The sequence below is a fragment of the Molothrus ater genome, chromosome 2 (assembly GCF_012460135.2).
Source record: "Molothrus ater isolate BHLD 08-10-18 breed brown headed cowbird chromosome 2, BPBGC_Mater_1.1, whole genome shotgun sequence".
Classification (NCBI taxonomy): domain Eukaryota; kingdom Metazoa; phylum Chordata; class Aves; order Passeriformes; family Icteridae; genus Molothrus; species Molothrus ater.
The window spans coordinates 60,284,567-60,305,558 of NC_050479.2; the positions used below are offsets into that span (position 1 = coordinate 60,284,567).

At 36.8% G+C, this 20,992-nt stretch overlaps 1 protein-coding gene across 1 annotated transcript in view; it reads left to right on the plus strand.

The window, feature by feature from the left end:
* Nucleotides 1–15,262, plus strand: part of DGKH (diacylglycerol kinase eta) — a 153,997-nt gene extending 138,735 nt beyond the window's left edge. The window contains exons 28-31 of the mRNA XM_036382627.2: nt 2,918–3,037; nt 3,440–3,548; nt 4,936–5,066; nt 10,820–15,262. Coding sequence (XP_036238520.1) covers nt 2,918–3,037; nt 3,440–3,548; nt 4,936–5,066; nt 10,820–10,909 — 450 coding nt within the window. The 3' untranslated portion in view covers nt 10,910–15,262. The remainder of the gene's footprint in view (nt 1–2,917; nt 3,038–3,439; nt 3,549–4,935; nt 5,067–10,819) is intronic.
* The last annotated feature ends 5,730 nt before the right edge of the window (nt 15,263–20,992 follow it).

Below are 20,992 nucleotides of genomic sequence, written 5' to 3' on the forward strand. Positions count from 1 at the left end.
CTCATTGTGTTGTTGGACTGGGCCCTTCAGGCTCCAAAGCTTTGATTCATTTTTCTGCTTCTGAATTTTTACATGTTGTACTTCTGCTTCTCATTAAGGTTGTGCAAATGTCTTCATGAGGCTACATCAGGCCCTTTTTTTAGTAAAAAGGCTGTTTGGAAGGTACCAAGACAATATTCCAGAGGTGTCCATTACGCTCATTTGACATTGTGCTCATTTAGACGAGTATTTCACAGTCACAGTAACAAGGCACTCTGGTTAACCTTATTGCCATGTATTTTATAAATGCTGCAGTTGCCTCTGTGTTGGTCCCTCATTCTATTAAGAGAGAGAGAGAGATGAAGTGTAAGATGTTGCTTGATGCATCAGCACTCCCATCATAAACTGTTGTAAGGATCTTTCTTCTCCGATAACAACAGACTTTCTTTCTTTCATATCTTCCTCTAAATTTTTGGCGTCTTCACTTCTCCCACATCCCTCTTTCCTGTGGTCAAAGCTCTTGAGAGCAGTAAACTCATATCTTTGGTGCTTATACTATTTGGTTTAACCCCAGCCAGCAACTAAACTAGGATGCTTGGTAAGCTGCTTCTTTGGTTGCCATTTACTAGCTATTGAGTTTTGCTCTTACAGCAACTGAGAAAGAGAAAAAAAACCTGTACAATAACAGTAAAACAAGTCTGTGGTTCCTTCCACCTCCTGCAAGAACTATGATTAACAAATTCATACAACAGTAGGAACATTAAATCACAACAAATGGTAAAATGCAATCTTTAGTGAGATGATAATAACATAGGATCACAGAATGTTTTGAGGTGGATGTGACTAAAGATTTTCCAGTTCCAACTTCCCTTCCATGAGCAAGGACACCTTTTATGAGACCAGGCTGCTCAAGATGGGACAATGAAGCTGATTGTGGAATCTCTCAGATGCTTATGGCTTGAATACAGTTTGGAAAAAATTACAAATACTATATTTTGTCTATATGGCCCTGTATCCAATTTTTAATTTTAAAAGGCATTTCCAGTCTGGAACCAAGCCCAGTTTTCAAATGCATTAGGAAAAAGTATGACAGACTTTTTGTTGCAACAGAATAAAATTGTCTAAAATCACTGAAATAAAATATTTTGATATCAAAAAATTAAATAGAGAAGGAAATAAAATATCCTTTATTTTTATTTCTTCATTCATAGTGTGAATTTTTATCTTGGAAATAAGATATTCCAAGATGTTGTAGGAGGAGAATTTGCCCTGAATTGCTGATTCTTTCTATACCAGAATTATTATTTTGGATTTATTTCAAGAGCCCCATCAGATGAGCATTTTTTTGTCCCCAGGCAAAATGTTTTCCTCTGAGAATCAAGCAATTAGATCAGTACTTGTTGAGAAAGACAGAATTCCTTGCTTCATTCTTTTATAGAAAAGAGATGACTTGAGTAATTTCTCAGAAATGAAAACACAAGAAAAGTTGTAACTTCTTCAAAGACAAGTGGCTTTTTCCCCATGCTCCAAATTAACTGAGCTGTTCAAATGGAAGGTAAAAAAAAAAAAAAAGGTCAAAGTAAAGATCAAAATCTGCTTATGGACACACAGAGAAAATAACAGAATAACAAAGGGACCTTATATTTCCAGTATCACTATATTAGACAGTACGATCTTACTATAGATGGTCTTTCCTTTGAAAGATGGGAACATAGGCAGGCTACTGAAGCAAAGGAAAGACATTTTTGTTAGGCAGGATAAATTAATGGGGTTTTTAATTTATCACTAAACTCCAACAATATCAAAATATTTTTCCAGCACTGGAGATCCAAGATTTTCTTATAATTCCATTTAAAAAATGCATTCACTAGGATGTAACTGAATTAGATCTTTTCAGAAGGATATTCTGCACTGCTTTTAGACTACTTTTACTTGAAAGAGAGAAATAGATGTTCAGATTGCTTTATTAATGATTCCAAGCAACTTGGTCTAGGATTCAACTCTTTACCTCAAAATGGTGTTTCAGCAATCCCAGATGAGCTCAAAACAGCTTTTCAAGGGATCAGCTGCCTTCCTTACCTCTTCCACATGTGTTTACTCACACAACAGCTTCAGAACACTTTTCAGACTGGAGTTTTAAAGGAAACAGGCATCTCTGTGGGGTCCTCAAAGTCTGAAGAGAGCCAAATTCACATGCATCATCAAGTCCCAATGTTTTTACACAGCCACCACTTTCTTTTTCCCTTTGGCCTTTACTGATGTTTTTGTCTTTTTGTCTCTGCCAAGGAGTACTTTCCACCCTTATCCAGAAGCAGTGCCTATTGCTCCCTGTCTCACCTATTTAGAATGGGTAGTGCAGGTATCATATCACCACTGGAAGGCCTTTGGGAATGGAAATCTTCAGCATGATCCATTTCTTCATACTTGAACATGAGATAGTGATCAACCATCTGAACACATTTGCAAAAAATAACAGAGGCTTATTACCATCTACTCAATTTTTGTACACCACGTTTCATACAAAGATTTTTCAGCTGCTTACTCTTCTCATCAGGTTTTCTCTTCCTTCAGTTGGTAGTGTCCATTGCTAGTGTGTCCTTGCAGTGGTGTTACCAGATAACTCTTGCTCTGTGTAAAGACTCAGGAGTGCAGTGAAGGATGACAAGGATTGACAACTATGCCCAACTGCTCTGCACCAAAAGTCTCAGCTGTCTCAGTCATGCCTTTGTGATTGGGACTGTACTAAATGTAGTATGAGGGTGGTCTCACACATCTCTTGAGGAAAGTCTAACTTTGGAATATTATTTCTCTTCACCATTTGTTGACACTCACCATGAAGTAGTCATCTGTCTGTGTGTGGTAACAAGATGGTATCTAGACTTAGATGTTAAACCTCATGAAACTGAAAGTCCTATTTTTCTGGCCTGTTTATAAACAGCAGTTAGAAGCTCCCCATGAAGAACTGTTGTCTGATGCTTTGCACAGTGTGGAAACAGAGTTGAGAAAACTTGCTGAGATTCCTTGGCTTTATTATGTTTTTCAACCAAATGATGATGAGGTGAGTTCGAGTAACACATTCTGATTTTAACTGAACTTAATTTTCTTTTGATAGGGAAAAGTAAATTACAATTTTTCATGATCTCTTGAGGAACTTTCAATAGTGTTGCTGGATCATTTCTGTCTGCTGTGAACAACCTTCTAAGCTTGGTGCCTTTTTTTGGTGTTTTATTCCCATCTGTGAATGTAAAGGTTTTGATTGATAAATAAATACATGAAACATATATTTTTAATTTATATTTATTAATACAAACATGTATAGAGTTACATCCTAACATTATTCTTTACAGAAGTAAATTTGGGTCTTACTTTTTGAGATTAGCTATAAATTACCATCACAAGCATCTAATTTAACAGTTGTTTTCTCTCAATTAAAGGTAACTATGCCTCTTTTCTCATGCAGGATCCCCCTCTGGATTATGCTAAAAGAAACAATAGAAGTACAGTGTTTCGTATAGTGCCAAAGTTTAAAAAAGAAAAAATTCAGAAGCATAAGACCAGCCCTCAGCCTGGTATGTGTTTTGAAATTGCAAGAAGAGTAGTAGCATTTGCAGGAAATGTGATTTTATGGGATTTTTTTGGTAAGAGGTGACAAGACTTACCTAAGACTAAAGTCAAAGTGGAAAGCACCTGAGCTAACTGGCATCTTCATTAGGATAAATATTTCTTTCAGTGCATTTGGAAAACATTCAGTAGGACCCCCATACTACCAAGTGAACCAAAGAACTTCTGTGAAAATACTTTGAAAGTTTTATCATGCAACAGGATCTGTGTCTTTGCTGGTGGTTACATTTGGTTTACTCATAGTCATACAAGCCATGGGTGAACACATTGTTTCCCTGTGATACTTCAATTCAGGTTTTTCAGTTTAGTTTTAGGTGTGACATAACTTTTATCACACTGGTTTAATTAACCAGTTATTCTTAATTTTTGGGTGGGTTATAGGTTCAGTAAGTGAGACAGCTCAAACAAAAAATCATGATAGGCAATACTGATTTTTTAATTAGAAGTTGAACAAACTCCACCCTCCTCTCTTCCCATTTTTATTCGTGAGCTCACTTCCTTAAGATTATGTCCAGGACGTAATCAGTGATTAGATGGTCCTAAAACTGTTTCTATGTCTTTATTCTTTCAATGAACAGTTGATCACAATCTACAAAATCTTGCAGTTGTTGATCAGATCTAAGTTTCAGATTAGATATCAGATTTCTCTTCATTATAAAGTGAAGCAATCAGCATTGAATGAAGTTGCAAAATTATAGCAATAAGTAGCATAACTATTTTTTTTAATATATGTGGTCTTAATGGGACTAATGTGGGCAACTAACCTTAGAGAACAATGTTTTACAGAGAGCTGCTTAATGGCCTGTGTAACACAGTAGCTTAAAGAGTACCTTTTGTCTTAAGAATTAAGAATACTAGAATCTGTTAATTAAAACTGGACTTGCTTGCTGCCATTGCTATATTTGAGGTACGGTTGCTATTTTAATTTTACATGTTAATTAGTTTTTGAAGGCTTCTCCTCTCCCTGGATGACTACTAATAAATTAATGACATACAGCAGAACAACATTAGACTTTGCATCACTGATCCTTAGCTGGTTTAATGTGAATTTGTTGAGGTTTTAAAGGCTTTACTGAAGAAACTGGAGTAAAGCTGAAAGCATGGCTGCAAAGCAAAGAACCCCAACTTTGTTTAGATACTTTCTTGTGTTAACTGCTAACCTGTAACCTGCATGTAAAAAGGAAATTGTCAGTTTTTGTGGAAAAGACACCTCTAACCTTTCCCTTTGCTAGCACGGCAATTCTACTCTGTTTTCCACTCTCTTTGGCCTAACCTTTGCTTGTGATGCATTTGAGCATGTAGAAATTAAGGGGGTTTTGCTCTTAACTTTGGTAGTTCAAAAATGGGGCACAGATGAAGTTGCTGCTTGGCTGGATCTGCTCAGTTTGGGAGAGTACAAAGAAATCTTCATCAGCCATGACATCCGAGGCTCTGAGCTTTTACATCTGGAAAGGCGAGACCTTAAGGTATTTCCTTTGTGCTACTTTTCTGCTATTGACCATTTTCTTTGACAAAACAACAACCAACTTTTCTTCTTTCCCTGCACTTGTCATTGCTTGTAGCTTGGCTTACACTGTGCAAATATGCAATAAACTAATATGCGCTGTCCTTGGGCCTGACTTTCTGAAGTACTGACTTGAACTCACAACTAAAAATATCTGTTTTATCCAAAATTTCTTTTTTTTTCCCCCCACTTTATGCAGAATGATACAATGCAGTAGATGCAGTTTATGTCAGAAGGCATAGGAGAAGCACATTTGATATCTTACTAGCATCTGTGTAATATAATGTTTTCTTCAAGAGTTCACTGTTTCCATTAAACATGATCAGTACAGATCAGTTGATGGTGGTTATAATTATTTTGAGTCTATCTCCTGCAGGGGCTGATCCACTCCACATGATTTATTGTGTATATATTGGACATAGTGGGTGTGAGAGAGATAAGCAGCTTAATAAATTGCAGTATTTGGCTTACATGGTGTTGGTGTTTGTGTGTCAAAATAGGTTTTCCCATCAGTGACAGACCTCTGATTTTGGCTGTATAGATTTTTTAAAAAGAGTATTTTATTTCAAAATTGTAAAACCTTTTTCCTCTGAGGTCAGATAGATAAATTTTGCAGGGAGAAATGTTATCCAGCAGTTTGAGGCTGTTATATGAGCTTGCTGGTCTTTTTCAGGAATGACTTAAGTGCATCCATTATATGTAATAATAGTGGTTATATCTTTGGGGATTCATTAAATGACTTTTTCCAGGAACTTGGTAGTAATGAGTTCTTGGTAATGGGTTTTGCAACTGCTTTTAGCACATAAGAGAGGAAATAGGATATTGTATAAATTGCAAATATTTACATTTAGAGTGCAAGTCATTGTTCTAGCCACAGTGCAATAGTCTCCAGGTAGAGACAATATTTTCATACAAGTGTGTTATTTTATGTAAAGTTTTTTATGTCATGTGCAATCCTGATCTTATAAGGGTAGTGCTTGCATTGTGTGACTGTTGCAATAGAAAGCAGCTGCTGAAAATAGCTGTGTTTCAGATAATCTGTTTGGCTGTTGTGTATCATTTTACTCTTTGGTATTAAATTGCCTAAGCTTCTTTCCATGGAAGTTAAATGCCTTTCTTTCAGGACACTTTCTGACAGAAAGGGACAGTTTTAGGACAGTCCCTCCCTGCAAAACTTTAGAAATAGAAGACTGTCCAAGCAATCCACCACAGTGTTCCAGTGATGGATGTTGCAACTCCCTGTTCTGAATGAGTGCTGAACAAACTTAAAATTCCGCTGAGAAACTCAGCATCACACAATACATAGGTTTGTTAAAATGTTAAGAAAATTTAAAGTTGGAATAAATTATGGTGGGTAAGATCAGTGTTAAACTGGACATGGCTTCTGGCCATGCCTTATTTCTCATGAGTACCAATTTGACTGCGTGCCCAGTGGACTGGCACTCAAACCAAGTAAATGTCTGCAGCAGGGTAACTACCAACCCGTATCCCTGTTGCTAAGGCTCATGTTGCTTCGGTGTATATAAAAGCCCATCACAAATGTCTGTGCCATAAAAAATCTAAAGGCTTGTCTTAGAGGGCCTGCAGAGAGCCAACTCCTCTATGCAGTGCTGCCTGGAGACATGTGGGATGAGGAGCTGGTCTACACAAGTTGCCAAAGGCATGCCCTGAGCCAACCAAAACCTCGCTCCAGAATCGCCCCATGTGCTTGTTAGCAGATGCCGAGAGCTTCCAAATCAGTGCCCTTCATAAGCTAGGCCAGGTTTTTGGCTGGGCATGGCTTGCACTCTAACAGCACTGAACTTAAATAGCAGAGTTTAGTGCTCATCCTGCTGATTACAGGGCAGGGTCTCTGCAGGGAGCCAATTAAGGATGTCTCAGGCAGCCTGCAGTTTTCTCCAGTGACCTGAATTGGTGTCAAGATGTGTAATGTGCTACTTGGGAAATGAGGAACACGTCACAAGCTGCCCTGTGAATATTTCCTCCCTTTGGCTATCGAGGTGTGCAATGAGCCTTCAGTGCTCTTGCAAGCAATAATCTGTCTGCAGCCTCTCCTCCACTGCAAGGCCTGTGCTTCCTGACAAGCTAAACAAGATCACCATTGATTCATGAGTTCCTAACTCATGTGCAATACATTTACCTCTATTACCTTTCATGTCTGCAGCAGGAAAAAATGCTGCCTGTTTTAATTTAATCCTCTGAGCCCACCTTTCTTTTTGTGGTCAAAAGTAGAGATAAAAAGCGGTATGGAGAAGGATTTGATGAAACACTCTTCCTTTGCATGCATCACTGGAACAGATTGATATGCTGACAGAAGAATTGGGCACCTCTAATTGTATTTCTGCATAGTTTGTGGATCCATTCTCAGGGAGCTCTGTGTGGCAACTGGCAAATGAAAAACCAGGCTATCTCTTTCTACCCAGTCCTTGCAGTAATGATCTTTCTTCAGCCTCTTATGCCTGATTTCATTTAGGGGGATCTTAGAAATTTACACTCATTGATTTTCTTTTGCTTGATGAATAGCCTGGGCAGTAAATTGTGTGCTATTCTGCAGAAACTGTAGAAAGAAGGTGTAGTTGTGACTTTTTTTTTTTAACCTTATTTAACCGTTTATTTTAACCTTTTTTAAACCTTATTTATTTTTTTAACCATGTTCCTATTCAGGCAGCTTAGTCATAATCAGAACTGCAACACATTTAGTAGGACGAGGGGATGATGTCTCTTTAAAGTTCCAAAGCAATGTTGGTTTCCTTGGAGAAAGGCTTTCATGCCACAGATCACCTTGATAAGCAGTGCCAGTCAAACTAAAATCTGTGACAAGGACTGTGACACTTCATCCCTGTCTTTTGCAGTAGCATGTTTTGAAAATTTTTTTTATGGAAAAAGTTTTGTAAGATTTGTTAGATTTCAGACATGCTTTTAACACTGGGGATACAAGTAGGGTAGATTTCACATTTAGAAGATGTTATTATTAAGGATTTCTTACATAAATTGTTAGTGGTGGTACATTTGGCCAAAAACTGTCCAAGAAATGGCACAGTGGTTAGGGAGAGCAAGAGGAGAGGTGATACTGTAGTTCTAAGGCCATATCTGGGAAAAAAGAAAGTCTATTTTTTTCTTCAGATTCTGGATACAGTTTCTTCTTCAAAACTATAGTTTAGTCAAATTGAATTTTTGTTAACTAGGTATCAATTAGATATGAACAGATTTTGTCTCATGCACCATTCCAGAGATATTTGAGGCTCTTGTTCTTTGAATGATGCATGATGTGCTGCTGTAGCAGATCCTTTTAGTCAGAGATGAGAAAATTTCAGCAAACTTTTCTGCATAAGCAGTAAACTGAGAATACCAAATAGCATCTGGTGTCATGACTGTATAAATTCTAGTTTCCACCAAACTGAAAACTATTATAAAAGCATAAAAAATGAGGGGTTTTGTTGGGGTTTTTTTGCCTTGGAAGTGTAGCAGAAAGGGGTCCCCAAAATTTTTGATGAGGCACTTGAGACTTGCTGTTGTGATAAGCATTACAGCAACTTCAGCTAGAAAAGAAATAAACCCAAAATCTCTTGCTTCTGAATCAAAGGTGTTGTGAAATGCTTTACAAAGGCTGGTGGGAAGAGTGGCTGAGTTTTTTTGGAATTTCATAATATGTTTCTTTCTTCTGATTTTAAACTCTGGCAGCACCTCACTGTATTGCTTATCCAACAGAAGTTCTACTCATGAAAATATATTTGTTCTGAAGAATATCTAAGTTCTTAACCTTTAAATTGTGTTGTTTGTTGTGGTTTGGAAAGTATCCTTATGGGTTTTCCCTTATGTAGAGTTTCTTCCACATAGCAACTAGGCTATTTCATTAGTTTCAGTAGTCATGTGCAGCTTTTTTTGATTCACTTGAGAATTAAGTTTAACATAAAAAGGACAATATTACAGAAATGTAAAATTATAAATATTACTGTCATTTTAGGATGAATTTGACTACTACCTACATTAACTATTCTTAAATTAAAAATGAGTACTACATTTGTTTATAAGTGAGATGACTATTAGTGAAAATAAAATAAATTTATGTGATGTGGAAAATCATAAGGTTTTTTCCAGGTAGTTTGTGAACAGCACTTGCTTTGGGAACTTTTATGAATAAACTGAGCTCCTTAATGCTGACACCTTTGTGCCAAAGTCCTGTAAAGGATGACTATCTATTTATAGTGCTGATAGTTTTCAACTGAAAAAACAGCCAAGTATTTTTTCTCTCTAACATAACCAGAATTCAGTCTTGACTCTCTGAAAATTAAACCATCTTTTTAATCTTGGCTGTGCTACCTTTATAATAAAATAATTAATTCATGCCCATTTTACCACCCCTTTCTTCCAAAATTAAATGCATGCTAACATTTTAAAGTAATATAGAATACAGATTTTTCTGAGGTCTCTGTGGCTGTAGAAATGTAGATACAGTCTTTGTGTAGAGTACATATGGAATAATATATATGCTTTCATTTTCCACTGTTTATGAGAAAAATTTTTTCAAGCTGCCTAATTACAGTCCCTTCTTTTTAATGTCTCTATATTATTTTTTAAAAGAAAAATCTTTCTTTTTAAATGAAATTATTTCTCTTTCAGAAAAATTGTGAAACTTTTCTAATTTTTTTTTAGTTATTTAACCATAATGTATTTATGTAAGGTTTATTCTACTAATAACTAGTGTTTGACTCTCCTGATTGCTCAACACCCCTAAAACGTGGTTTTTGAAGACTTTTTCATAGCTGAGTTTTACAGATAAGGGAAGCAGATTTCCACCAGACTGAGCTGAAAATTCATTAGAGTGGTGGGAGATCATTAGCACAGCTGGGCATCCCATTCTGTTTCTCTGATCATTGGACCAGCCAAAATTGAAAAAGGATGCTGCTAAAGCTATTACTAATACTGGAAGAAGTTTGCTACAAAAAATTCTTGTCTGTTGTTGTGTGCAGAGACCGGTCTGGAAACCAATAATAGAAACATTTCAGCTGATGTGAATGATTTAGTGGCTACAAGGAGATTTGTGCTTTTTACATTTCCTTTGGGATATGACTATCATGTTTCTGAGAATTTTTCTTCCAGCTCTCTAATCAGGAGCATCTATGCTAGGAGATGTAACCTTTTTGGAATGAAAAACAAAGGCTTACTCTTTCTATTGCTCTCTAAAGGGAAGTTGTCCTACATGCCTGTAGCCATTACACCCACTTTCCCTTGAGAAACTGGGGATATGTGTGTTTGCTGATTAAAGCAGACATCATAGGGCCTCAGATCAAGTAACATTGCTGGACAGAAGTTTCAATCCATCACATTCTACCAAGCATTTTGTTGCTGTGTTAGAGAGGAGGGGGAGATTGTTCTCTTATTTTGCCAGAAATTGTGAAAGGTGTTTGTATTTATAAGTCAAGCCAAAGATGGTTTTGATGTATATTGAAGTGCCCTGGGTTGTTGCTGTTGCAGGTAAGTAATGTTTTGTCTGCCAGACAGAGAGGGATTTATTGTATGCTCTTAGCAGTCTTTTTGTAAAGCAACTCTTGCTAACGCTTCCTGGTTACTGTTGATTGCAATGAGCACATTTCTAGACATCTGTTGCATGGATAGGTCATAATCAATGGGGTTTCTTTTTCCCATTTTTAAAGTAAACTTCCTTCTTTTTTTTCTTCTCTTTTTTTTCTTTTTCTATTTTTAAATTTTCTGTAGGACCTGGGGATAACGAAAGTGGGTCATATGAAGCGAATTCTCCAGGGAATTAAAGAGCTCAGCAAGAACACCCCTTTGTCTGAAGTGTAATTATGCTGGTGCTTTTCTTAAAGAGAGAAGAGAAAGTTGCTGGAGAAGCAAAGCTGTTGCAGGCACTTGGCTGTCCTTGTAGTTTATGGAAGAATAAGCACTGGTGTTTGTACAGGCTAGCATCTCTGAATTCTTGTGTGGTGGAGAACTTGCAGCAAGAGTACAAAAGGATTTGTGCCAAAACAAAAAGGAAAAGGTGATATGTTCTGTGAAGATGTTTTCTTGGTGTGCAAATTGGCCAGTTTGGATAAGCCCACTTTGGTAAATCGGTCGGTTGATGGTGAACTGCAGTGACTGGAAAATATAATCAAGGAATGATTGCTTTGCTTACATGCAGCTCAGTATGCCTCTCTTTATGCTGCAGCAAGATGCCACTGTACAGCATGAGGTCATCTGGTTTTCCTTCCGAGGCGTAGCTCTGTAAAACCTCGTGTGCAGGAGACCAGGAAATCTGGAAGGTTCAACACGTGAGCCTGGCAGTGCCGCAGGTATCCAGCACTCGCTGGCCATGCAGAAGAGGGGAGAGATACCTCATGATACCATGAATGCAAACTATAATGCATGGTGTGCCTGCCTGAATTGTCTGTTGTTCTGTTGCATGACACATCTGATACTTTAAACACTTGAACAACTTTTTTATCGGTTTGAATGAGATTTAATTTATTGCTACTTGAGTGTCTTTTTTTTTTCCTCCAGTTTCAGGCACTTTTCTATTCTTCAGTGTTGTGTTATGCCTAAAATGTGTTCTATGGCAAAGGGTGTGTGGGTGTGGAAACTTAGCATTTGTGCCATATTCAGCAGATTATATATGATTGAAACACTGTACAGTTAGATTTTTAAATATATCATGTACAGAAGGTTTATCAGGTAACTAACTTATGAGAATTTTTGAAAGACCGGTACCTCACAAAAACATCAATTGGCTTCCTGCATGGAAAATGATAAAGAATCTTCTCAATGGTGCATTTTAATGTAGTTATTCAGTTATCTTAAACAGCTGTAGCATATTTGAACTTGTAGGCACTAATGGTTTTATTTATTCTATTGTTCAAAAGCAGGTTTAAATATTAATGAAATTTTCTTAAAGAAAAATTTAATTTTATTTATCATACATAAGAAGATATTTAAAATGTAGCAGCTGGTTTGATTTTTGTGGGGTAAACTTTTACTTGTTGCTAATTAACTATTAATTTAAAAATGCATCTGTATGCATTTCTTTACAAAGGTATCCATTTGTTTCTTGACAGCACTCCACCATCAGTAGACCATAAAAATGAAAAAACGCAGACTATAAGGTTTTAGGCTATGCATGCTAAGATGAATCACATGCAAGACAGTAATCCATGAGTGTAAACAGGTTAAAAAAATTAAAACCATCTTTGTTTAGATATTGCTCTAGACCAGAGTTTGTAAGGTTATTTACACTTTACTTAAATGAAACAGGTTCATTATTTAATTTCCTGGTAAACTTTTCACAAAAGAATTAATCTAGACAGAAAATAAATTTTAGATATCTACAAAAAAATCCTACCTAAATGTTTGAGATGAGATGACTTTGCACCACCTGCCAGAAAACTTGCACAGAATTGCTCTCTCCTTGCTGTTTCTAGCAATGTGTCATTGCAGCTCAAGGAACACTTGACTTTCATTAATCAAGTAGCTTTGATGTTTCCTAAACATTAGAGTATGTTAATATCTATGTATGTTTTCCTCATGGGCAGCAGAGTAAGGTTTCATTTGGTTTTTACCAAAACTTATTTTCTTGGATAGAGGGGCCAATGTCAAGTACTGCATCCTAGTTTTGCCCTCCATTTCTCATGCATATGACCAGAGTTGTTCCATGGCAAGTAGATGGGACTCATCCCTTGGAAAGTAAAATCTATTATACTCGTTGTTTTATTAGAGAAAAAAAAAAATCAAAATAATCAAACAGGCTTAGTTTTTATCTTATTGTAGTTCTTTGTCTTCCTGCTGCTGTAAGTTCAACAGGCACCATTCTGGGAGTTCTGTGGACATATGATTATTCTGGTAAGCAAACAAAAGTAAAAGGCTATTTTCTATTAGGTTTTGCATACAAAATAAACCAAAATGCATTTGCCAAATGATATCACTTTCAGGCTGTTGTATGAAAAGCATATGAAAAAAATGAAAAGTTAGGCAAACAATGGAAAGTTTGTTGGTTCTGGTTTTATTTTAATGTACTTGACATTCACCCCTTTCATGACATTCAGGGGACATCTGCAAAGTCTTTGTAAGCTTTATTTCCTTTTCCCTTTGGTTCTCCATGAGCTACACTGTATTTTAACATGTGGCAGCATTTTAGCATATTGACATTATACTAGACAACATAGGTAATCTTCTGATCTGTTCAAGGACATAATACATAGCAGAACTTTCTTTGCTTTCCTGATTGTGAGATACAATCTCTTTACAACTCTCAGCCTTGCTGTATGTAATGCATTAAGATGGGCTATGGATCCAGATCTCTTCAAGTCACTGTAGAGGTCTATGCTGAGTATATTAAAAAATGGGAGCTGCTTTTGGGCAGGGAAAATGGGAAAATTTTGTTTGTAACAGCTTTCTTATGGCACTCCTCAAATTACCTCAGTATAGTACAACTGATCAATGTTCATTTTTCTAAATGACCACCAAAGAATTTAACTTTGATTGTCCTAAGCAGTTTTTTTAAACATGTGAATAAGAAAAAACAAAACTGTATGTATCATTAATGCTGTATTTATTAGATGCCCAGGAGAGCAAATTTTATGCAACTCTATGCCTTAGACTAGTGTTGGCTATGAAGTGCAAATGATCTGACAAGGAGGCTCAAAATATTTTTACAGGGGTTCTCTCTGGAGGTTGTGGGTTGTAGCTGTGTTTAAGTGATGTGGCTTTTTTGAAGACCTGAACAGTGTTACTCTCTCATGGTTATTCTAAATATTGGGGCTTTTTCCTTACTGCTGTAAAAGTCCCAGCTCCTAGAACTAAATACATTTTTTAAATGTACTGTATTCTCCCTAATTTAATCCTGCTGTAAAAAGTGCTTCAAAGCACACATCCCAATATCTCAACAAAACCAAGGTAAACACATCCCTAAAAGCAGTTAGCTTTTTAGAAAACAAGATCCTGTGGAGCCTGATTCAACATGCTAGATTTATCAAGACAATCCCTATACAAAGTTTAGTGGATTAAAATTTTCCTCCCCAGTCAAATACATGCGATTTTTGTGGTCAGTATACATTAAAGCCTGAAGGGAGAACAGAGTAATCTGCATTTTTTTGTAGTGGCTGGTATTTGTATAGTTGAAAAGCTCTACACCTCAGAGAGAGGAACACAAGAGCTGCATGTTTTGAAATTGCAGCAGGTTGCTAAATATAAGTTGCTGTTTTGTCATTTTCAAGTAGGATTTTCTAAGTGCACTGTATTTGATTGCTGTAGCAACCTCTGATTTAGATCATGCAAGTTTTGCCTTTATAAAGCCTCATGACTTCTTTTTAGAAACTGAATGAAATCAAGCCAACTCATAGTTTTAGGTGTTGGGGATGTTTTGCAATAATTCAAAGAAAAGAAGACTCAAAAATCAATATTTTTTATAAGATGGCAAGGGAAAATTTTCTTTGATACATTTTTATGTCTCTCCCCTTAAACACTATTCTTTTCTCCTGAGTGTCTCTTTCAATCAAAGAAAAATGCTTTGAACTTGGAAGAACAGTAAAGTGTAAAGCATATGATCAAAAACCCTCCCAGACTATTTCATTCCAGTATTTCTTGTTTTGGGACTGGAATTAACATGCTTGGTCCTGTAAATAATAAATAGAAATCATCTTTATCTCTCTATCCCTGGCGAAAATAATTAATACTGCAATCCTGCATCGCTGTAATTCAAAGGAGAGGTGTTGATTTTTTTTTCATAAATGTTCATTTTATATTTTCCTATGCTTTTTGTAGAGAAATAGATAACCTGCCAATTTTACTTTTTAATTGAACTTGCTCATGCTATTAATTCAAATTTCATGAAGCCTTGATAATGAACATTACTTTAAGGGTAAAATTATCAGTGTTTTTCAATGCATGTGGTTTCATTTCAGGAACACTGGCAGGAGACCTTTTCCACATGTAATGGAAAAATAATATATAAAGCAAATATGAGAGGATGTTCCATAGTCCTACTTTAAAAACAGTTGTAATAATGTACTTGCAAGACAAAACCCCCTATAGTGATTCCATTTTGCTTGATGCTTCCTGCTAATGATTGCATTAGTAGTGTTTACAGCTATTTCTGCAGTGCTCTCTGTGTGCCCCTAAATATTAAGTTCTTGGCTATGAGTTCAACAGTTCAGTTGCAAAGTTCAGTTGCACATGCTAATATGTTCAGTTGCACATATTAGCAGTGCAAAAAGTCCTTGTGAAAGGTAAAGTCACAAGGAATGTATCTCATTGAGGATAACGGAGCTGGAGCAATTTGTTTAGCTTACAACCAGAAAATCATCTTGTCACTTGTATGAGGAAGTGAGAGCCACAGAAAATAAAATTAAAGAAGTAATTTTAAATTTATTTTTTCACCCCAATAACTTAAGTACCTCTCAACTGCAGCATCCTGTATACATTTATAACACAGGCTGTCCTGTATTTTTTATTCTGTTTTCATGGATTGTATGTTTTGTGGTATGATTTTCATATCATCTAGGTTTGATGCTGCTTATTCTAACTGCGAGGATTTAATGTTTGCAAGAACTGTACATGACTGTATTGCTGTCTTAAGGAACAGGTTTTTGATGACTTGAGGAAGCTGAGGAGTTTGGACAGGATTTAAGCTTTGGACAGGACTTAAAATATCTCTACTTTCTCTTCAGAGATGAATAGTAGCATCAGCAGGATTGATAAAGCATCATTTGGTAATTATCAATATAAATTCTTTACTGGTTGTATAAATTTCTGTATTTATATCTAGAGTATAATGTGGAATTGATCTTTTTTACAAAAAACAAAAAAAAATTTTCTAGTTGTTTTCTACTACTGTTGCATTAGTAGAATTTGCATTTTATAGCTCTGTTAAGTGTTAGCTTACGTACTTGAAATGTTTGTTTCTGCCATACAGAAGACCGGTGTGTTTCTCAGAAATTATAATCCATTTGGAAGCCATCTGGAGACCTTGAGAGGACTATTTCTGTAGCCATTTGGAGCTAATACCAAAATTCATAGCAACTTCTTTAGGCTTAATAGTGATCACCCTCAATACTTTACCTGAAAAAAAAAATTTGAAAGGTTTGTGGTTTTTTTCAGTGCATAGAATTAATCTTAAAACATCATCCCCTTGTTATATGTAAATTAAAAAATATTAGCGTTGTTAACACTTTTGCAAAGAAGTAAAATGCTGATGAATACATACTCAAGAGTATTCCTGGACAAATTTTAATCAATTTAGCTGTAGTGGTTAAAGACTTATCACCTTCAGAGCACTCAACAGAAAATTCATATGTGCACATGATAGAATTACAAGCATCTGTTTTAAATAATTAAAGACTTGTTTCCCAGTTGACAAAACTTGATGAGCGCTCTGATGGGATTTTGAGTTCCTATAACCTATTGCTTGTATTAGTGAGGCAGAAGAAGTTGGTGCCTCATTTATGTTTAACACCAGTCATACCTTTATTAATGTTTCTATGTTGCTTCCCAGCTCCTGTGTCTGGATGAGCTCCCAGCTTCTGGCAAGATGAGACCCTTGCATGTCTCTCCATGGTTTCTGTTCAGAAGAGCTGGACAGGCAGGCCAGGAAAAAGTTATAGGGTGCTTGAGGAGAGAAAGATACACCAAGGCTTCAGTCTCCAAAGCCTAGCATAGCCATGGTGGACTAAAATCTTTTAAGCTATGTTTTTACAGTCCCTGCTGGAAGCTCTATCTAACAATTAGCATGACCTACTAGAGTGCCCTTGGAAAGAGAAGTGTTTTGGCTAACTCTACCAGCTGTGTAAGACATTGAAGATACTGAACATTATGGTAGCTATTAGTAGGACAATATCCAAATGGCCAGTGAATATTTTATTCTGTGGAACAAATACTTTGGGAAAATATAGTTTGTAGTATTATTCAAAGACTAGTATTAGGAAGAAGCTACTGAATATAAATGCAGTGTGGTATAAAATTTTAAGTCATTTGCAACTATCTTTTTCCAAATTCATTGGAAGCAACTATTTTAGGGAGCTGTGTTTGATCCAGGTAGACAAGAGCGTGTGAACTGGAAGTGGGAACAGGAAGAAATGAACTAAAAGTAAAATTGGATGGTTTGTTTTCATTATGGAAACTGTGTGTAAAGCCAAAAAAAAAATCTCCAGAGTGCCCCAAATCCCTTCTATGACTTTTTAAAGGGAGTAGCATTTTAAGCATTTTTTAAACTAAAGCATTAATTGGATAAAAACCAACTTAATTAATAACCTGACAGTGTCACTAAGAGGGAAAGAGTTAGAGACACCACTGTTTTTCTTCTGGTGTTAGTTGAAGCTCTGTTTGGGACTAATTCTCTTTTCAGTCATGGTCAATTATTTTGTGAATGGGGAGACTGAGGAAAGCCATTCAAAGCTGCTTGGTCTTGCTTTTCAGGGATGGGGGGAGAGCACGTGTGTTGAACAGTAGGGCCTGGAGGCTTTTAATGAGAATTTCAAGGATACAAGATTTTCTAGTTTAATAGTTTAGGAAGGTTTACAAGGAGCACACAGGCATACAGATTCTCACTGTGAAGGTTCCTAGTAGCACTGTCCTCTCACAAGATGCCATGTCTACACATTGAAACAGGCATTTGGACTGTGTGCCTAGCCACATTCCAGAGGATTTTTTACAGGCATCTGTCACTTGTACTTTCTGTCTTGGTTTTATCTCTCCTTAAATCAGGTACCTTGAAAAATGTGGTTGACCATATTCAACAAAAATTACCATTTTTCCCACTCAAGGAGCACAGCTTGTGAACCTGTCCTGAAAGAATAAGTTTCATTAGCCACCTTTTTACATCACATCCTTTGAATCCTAAAAGAGCTGAAACTCTTTTAGGCACCTCCCTAGAGCTGCCAGTTACCTTAGGAATTTAATATGCTTGTGTGTCGATGGGATCATCAAAGGGCAAGGTGATATTCACAGTGGCAGATGAGACATGGAATAGATGGGATTTGTACATAAGGAGTACAAGCTGTTGAGATGCTCCTGGAAGGTGAAGGGGGCCTGATCTCTGCACCTTCCCTCTGGCTCTTCTTTGTTGCTGTCATCACACACAGTCATATAATATTAGCAGCTTCTTGTCTTAATTCATGGTGATAGCAAACCTATCAGTCACGACTAACAAAACTTCTCACTGTCACATCTGTCTATCTAGAGCAGGTATCTTCAAATATTGAGCACTATGGAATTGCATTATTGTATTTTTAAGGTATATTCTGGGATTTAAGAAAGGTAAATTTCATCTAAAGGTATTTCAAAGGTTCTGAGAGGATCCCAGCCCAGCATGTGTGGTTTCTGTCATTAGCCAGACTTGTGACTTACACTAGTATTCCAGTCAAGTACATCTGTTCATTAATTCTGTAGTTACATCCACATACATGCATGAGTGGATGCATGAACTACACATGGAAGCATTGCAGTGATGGGACACTGTCTTGTTCCCTGCATAACTCAGATATTTGTGTCTAAATGGCAGTTTGCAGCAAAGAGCTGAAATACGTGATTTCCACTCAATCCAAACCTATATTCAGTTGAAAATGAAAACATCTAAAATGGTTTGCAAGGGTTTAGGTAAAATCGATGTGTACTCAGTAGTTTCTGCCCTTTGTTTCCCCTTCTTCCTGTTCATTCCACAAGAAAGTCCATCATCTTTGCAGTCATATAAATCTTTTGGGACTTAGGCATATGCTGTGCTTTAAACCATACTTCAGGCCCCTTGGAGATTATTCTTGTATTTCACTTACAGCATTTACATGTAAGCCTTCAGATGATTTTCTTGGAGAGAAAATGGTCCTCACATAAAAGCGATCCTCAAATTGATCATGGGTAGGCTTTTGTATGCCATGCCTATGAATGTCATTCTCTTGCCAGTATTTGTGTGGATGTGTGTAGATATGTAGTACCTAGTTCACAGTGTTTATGTGAGAGCACACCTGTACATAGAGATGTATATACATACCCTGGTTTTGCCCAATATAACAATGCCAACTTGTGTGTAGAGCCAAAAAACTTAAAACTATACAGTGCTTGAGATGCTGCATTGTTTTTATTATAGTATTTTTTATATCAGATAAATTGCAGGATGTTTACAGATGCTTATTAATATTTAACTTATACAATGGGGTGGCAGGATCTTTATGATTGTTGTCAGCTAAAGAATTGTACATGATTCTGGGTGAAATTTTGGCTTTTTTGAAATCCTTGGCAAAACTCCCATTGATCTCACTGGGGCCAAGATTAAACCCCTCTGAATCTATTGTTTACTGTCTATTTTCCTACTGTGATAGTTTTTTTAATGAGTGAAATGTATTTATTTTTTTCCCAATGTGAAATCTGCAGTTTCTATTTGGATTTTTCTACAGAACCTGCAAACTACAACACAGGTGGGAGTATATGCCTCAGACACTGTACAGAATTTTTCATTGATCTGGTCCTTGAATATGTCTAAGAAAATACCTTCTAAAATAACTTTTGTAAGATTTAATACAGAATCATCTAAAAAGAGATCACCTTTCATGCCTCTCTCACAAAGAGGGAATGCAATGTGGCAGGTGAATGTGAAGAAGTATTCATTGATAAATAAAAAGTAGTCCTGTCTGTTTTCTGTACCTACTGATCTCATGCAGCTCACCTGTCTCTGCAGATCTGGTATGAGACACTTGAAGTACCTTATCCAAAAGTACCTTATTGAGGAAAAAAAAATGTTACATAGTAAGTATTTGGCTTTAAGCTTCTCATCGAGACTTGGAAGTATCTTCAGAGCCAGTGTGTTGAATGACTTTGTATATTCCATGGATCAATTAAAATTATGAAAATGTTAAGTGGTAAGGCAAGTCAGACAACTGGTTGACATTAGAGAAATCACTTGTCTAGAGGCAGAAGGAACAGTTCTTTAATAGCACAAGGAGGAAATGTACCATAATGCAGCGCTTCCTAAATCCCTTTCCAGGGTATCTTTTAATTACATATGCTCAAAGTGTATTCTTCCTGTAAAAAAACCATATGGCTGTGAAACAGCTAAGTAGATGCATCCTAATTTCTTCATCTAAGGCTAAAATACCATTTTCAAATAAGAGCTGTCATGCACTTTGAAATACATATGTTGGGAACAGGTAAGTTTATATTTATCATAGATAGTCATCCCAGGGATAGTCGGACTTGTAAAATGAGGTAATTATGTCAAGGTTATCAAAAGCTGAGGAAATAACATAGCAGACACCTTCCTTCACAGGGCTCTTTCTGAAAACATCTGTGCAAATGCCCACCACTTCCAGGAGTCTTTTCCTATAATTTCGTTTAAGAAAGGATCATATTCAGATTTCTATCCTTCCCCTTGCTAATAAGGCAGGAAGTTTGCACCTTGGTTGAACTTTCTAGGAGTTTGTTGGCTGTAGAAATGGACCTCAAAAGAATAGACATTTGAGGCAATCAGTAGCCTTGTGAAGGATACACAAGGCTCTGTCTGGGCTTGTTAGTTAGTCTGCTAATGTGGTTCTGATCACAAATTAGTGGGGGAAAAGCTCCTGTGGTGTTCCTGCTTCACTTGGTGACAAGGCTCCATGGTTGTCAGTGGGGGCAGAGGGGCGCCCAAGTGAGCAGACACCTTTCCTTTTGCGTGTTGGTTGGCTTTCTGCAATTCTAATCAGGGCTGGAGTTCAGGACACACCTTTGTTTGTCTGCAAGGCAATGTGACAGCTTAGGAAATGAGGAGGAAGTGGCTGAAAGTCTGGATTCTGCCTTTGGTTTCCTGCCAGTGGAGCTGGTGTAAGACTGGGGGCAGTGTAGTTAGCCTTTGAGTGCCTCACTTTCTCCACCCAAGGGAATAGGGATGCTCACCACCTCTGTACAGCCCCCTCGAGTCCTGTAGGAGAGCAGTGT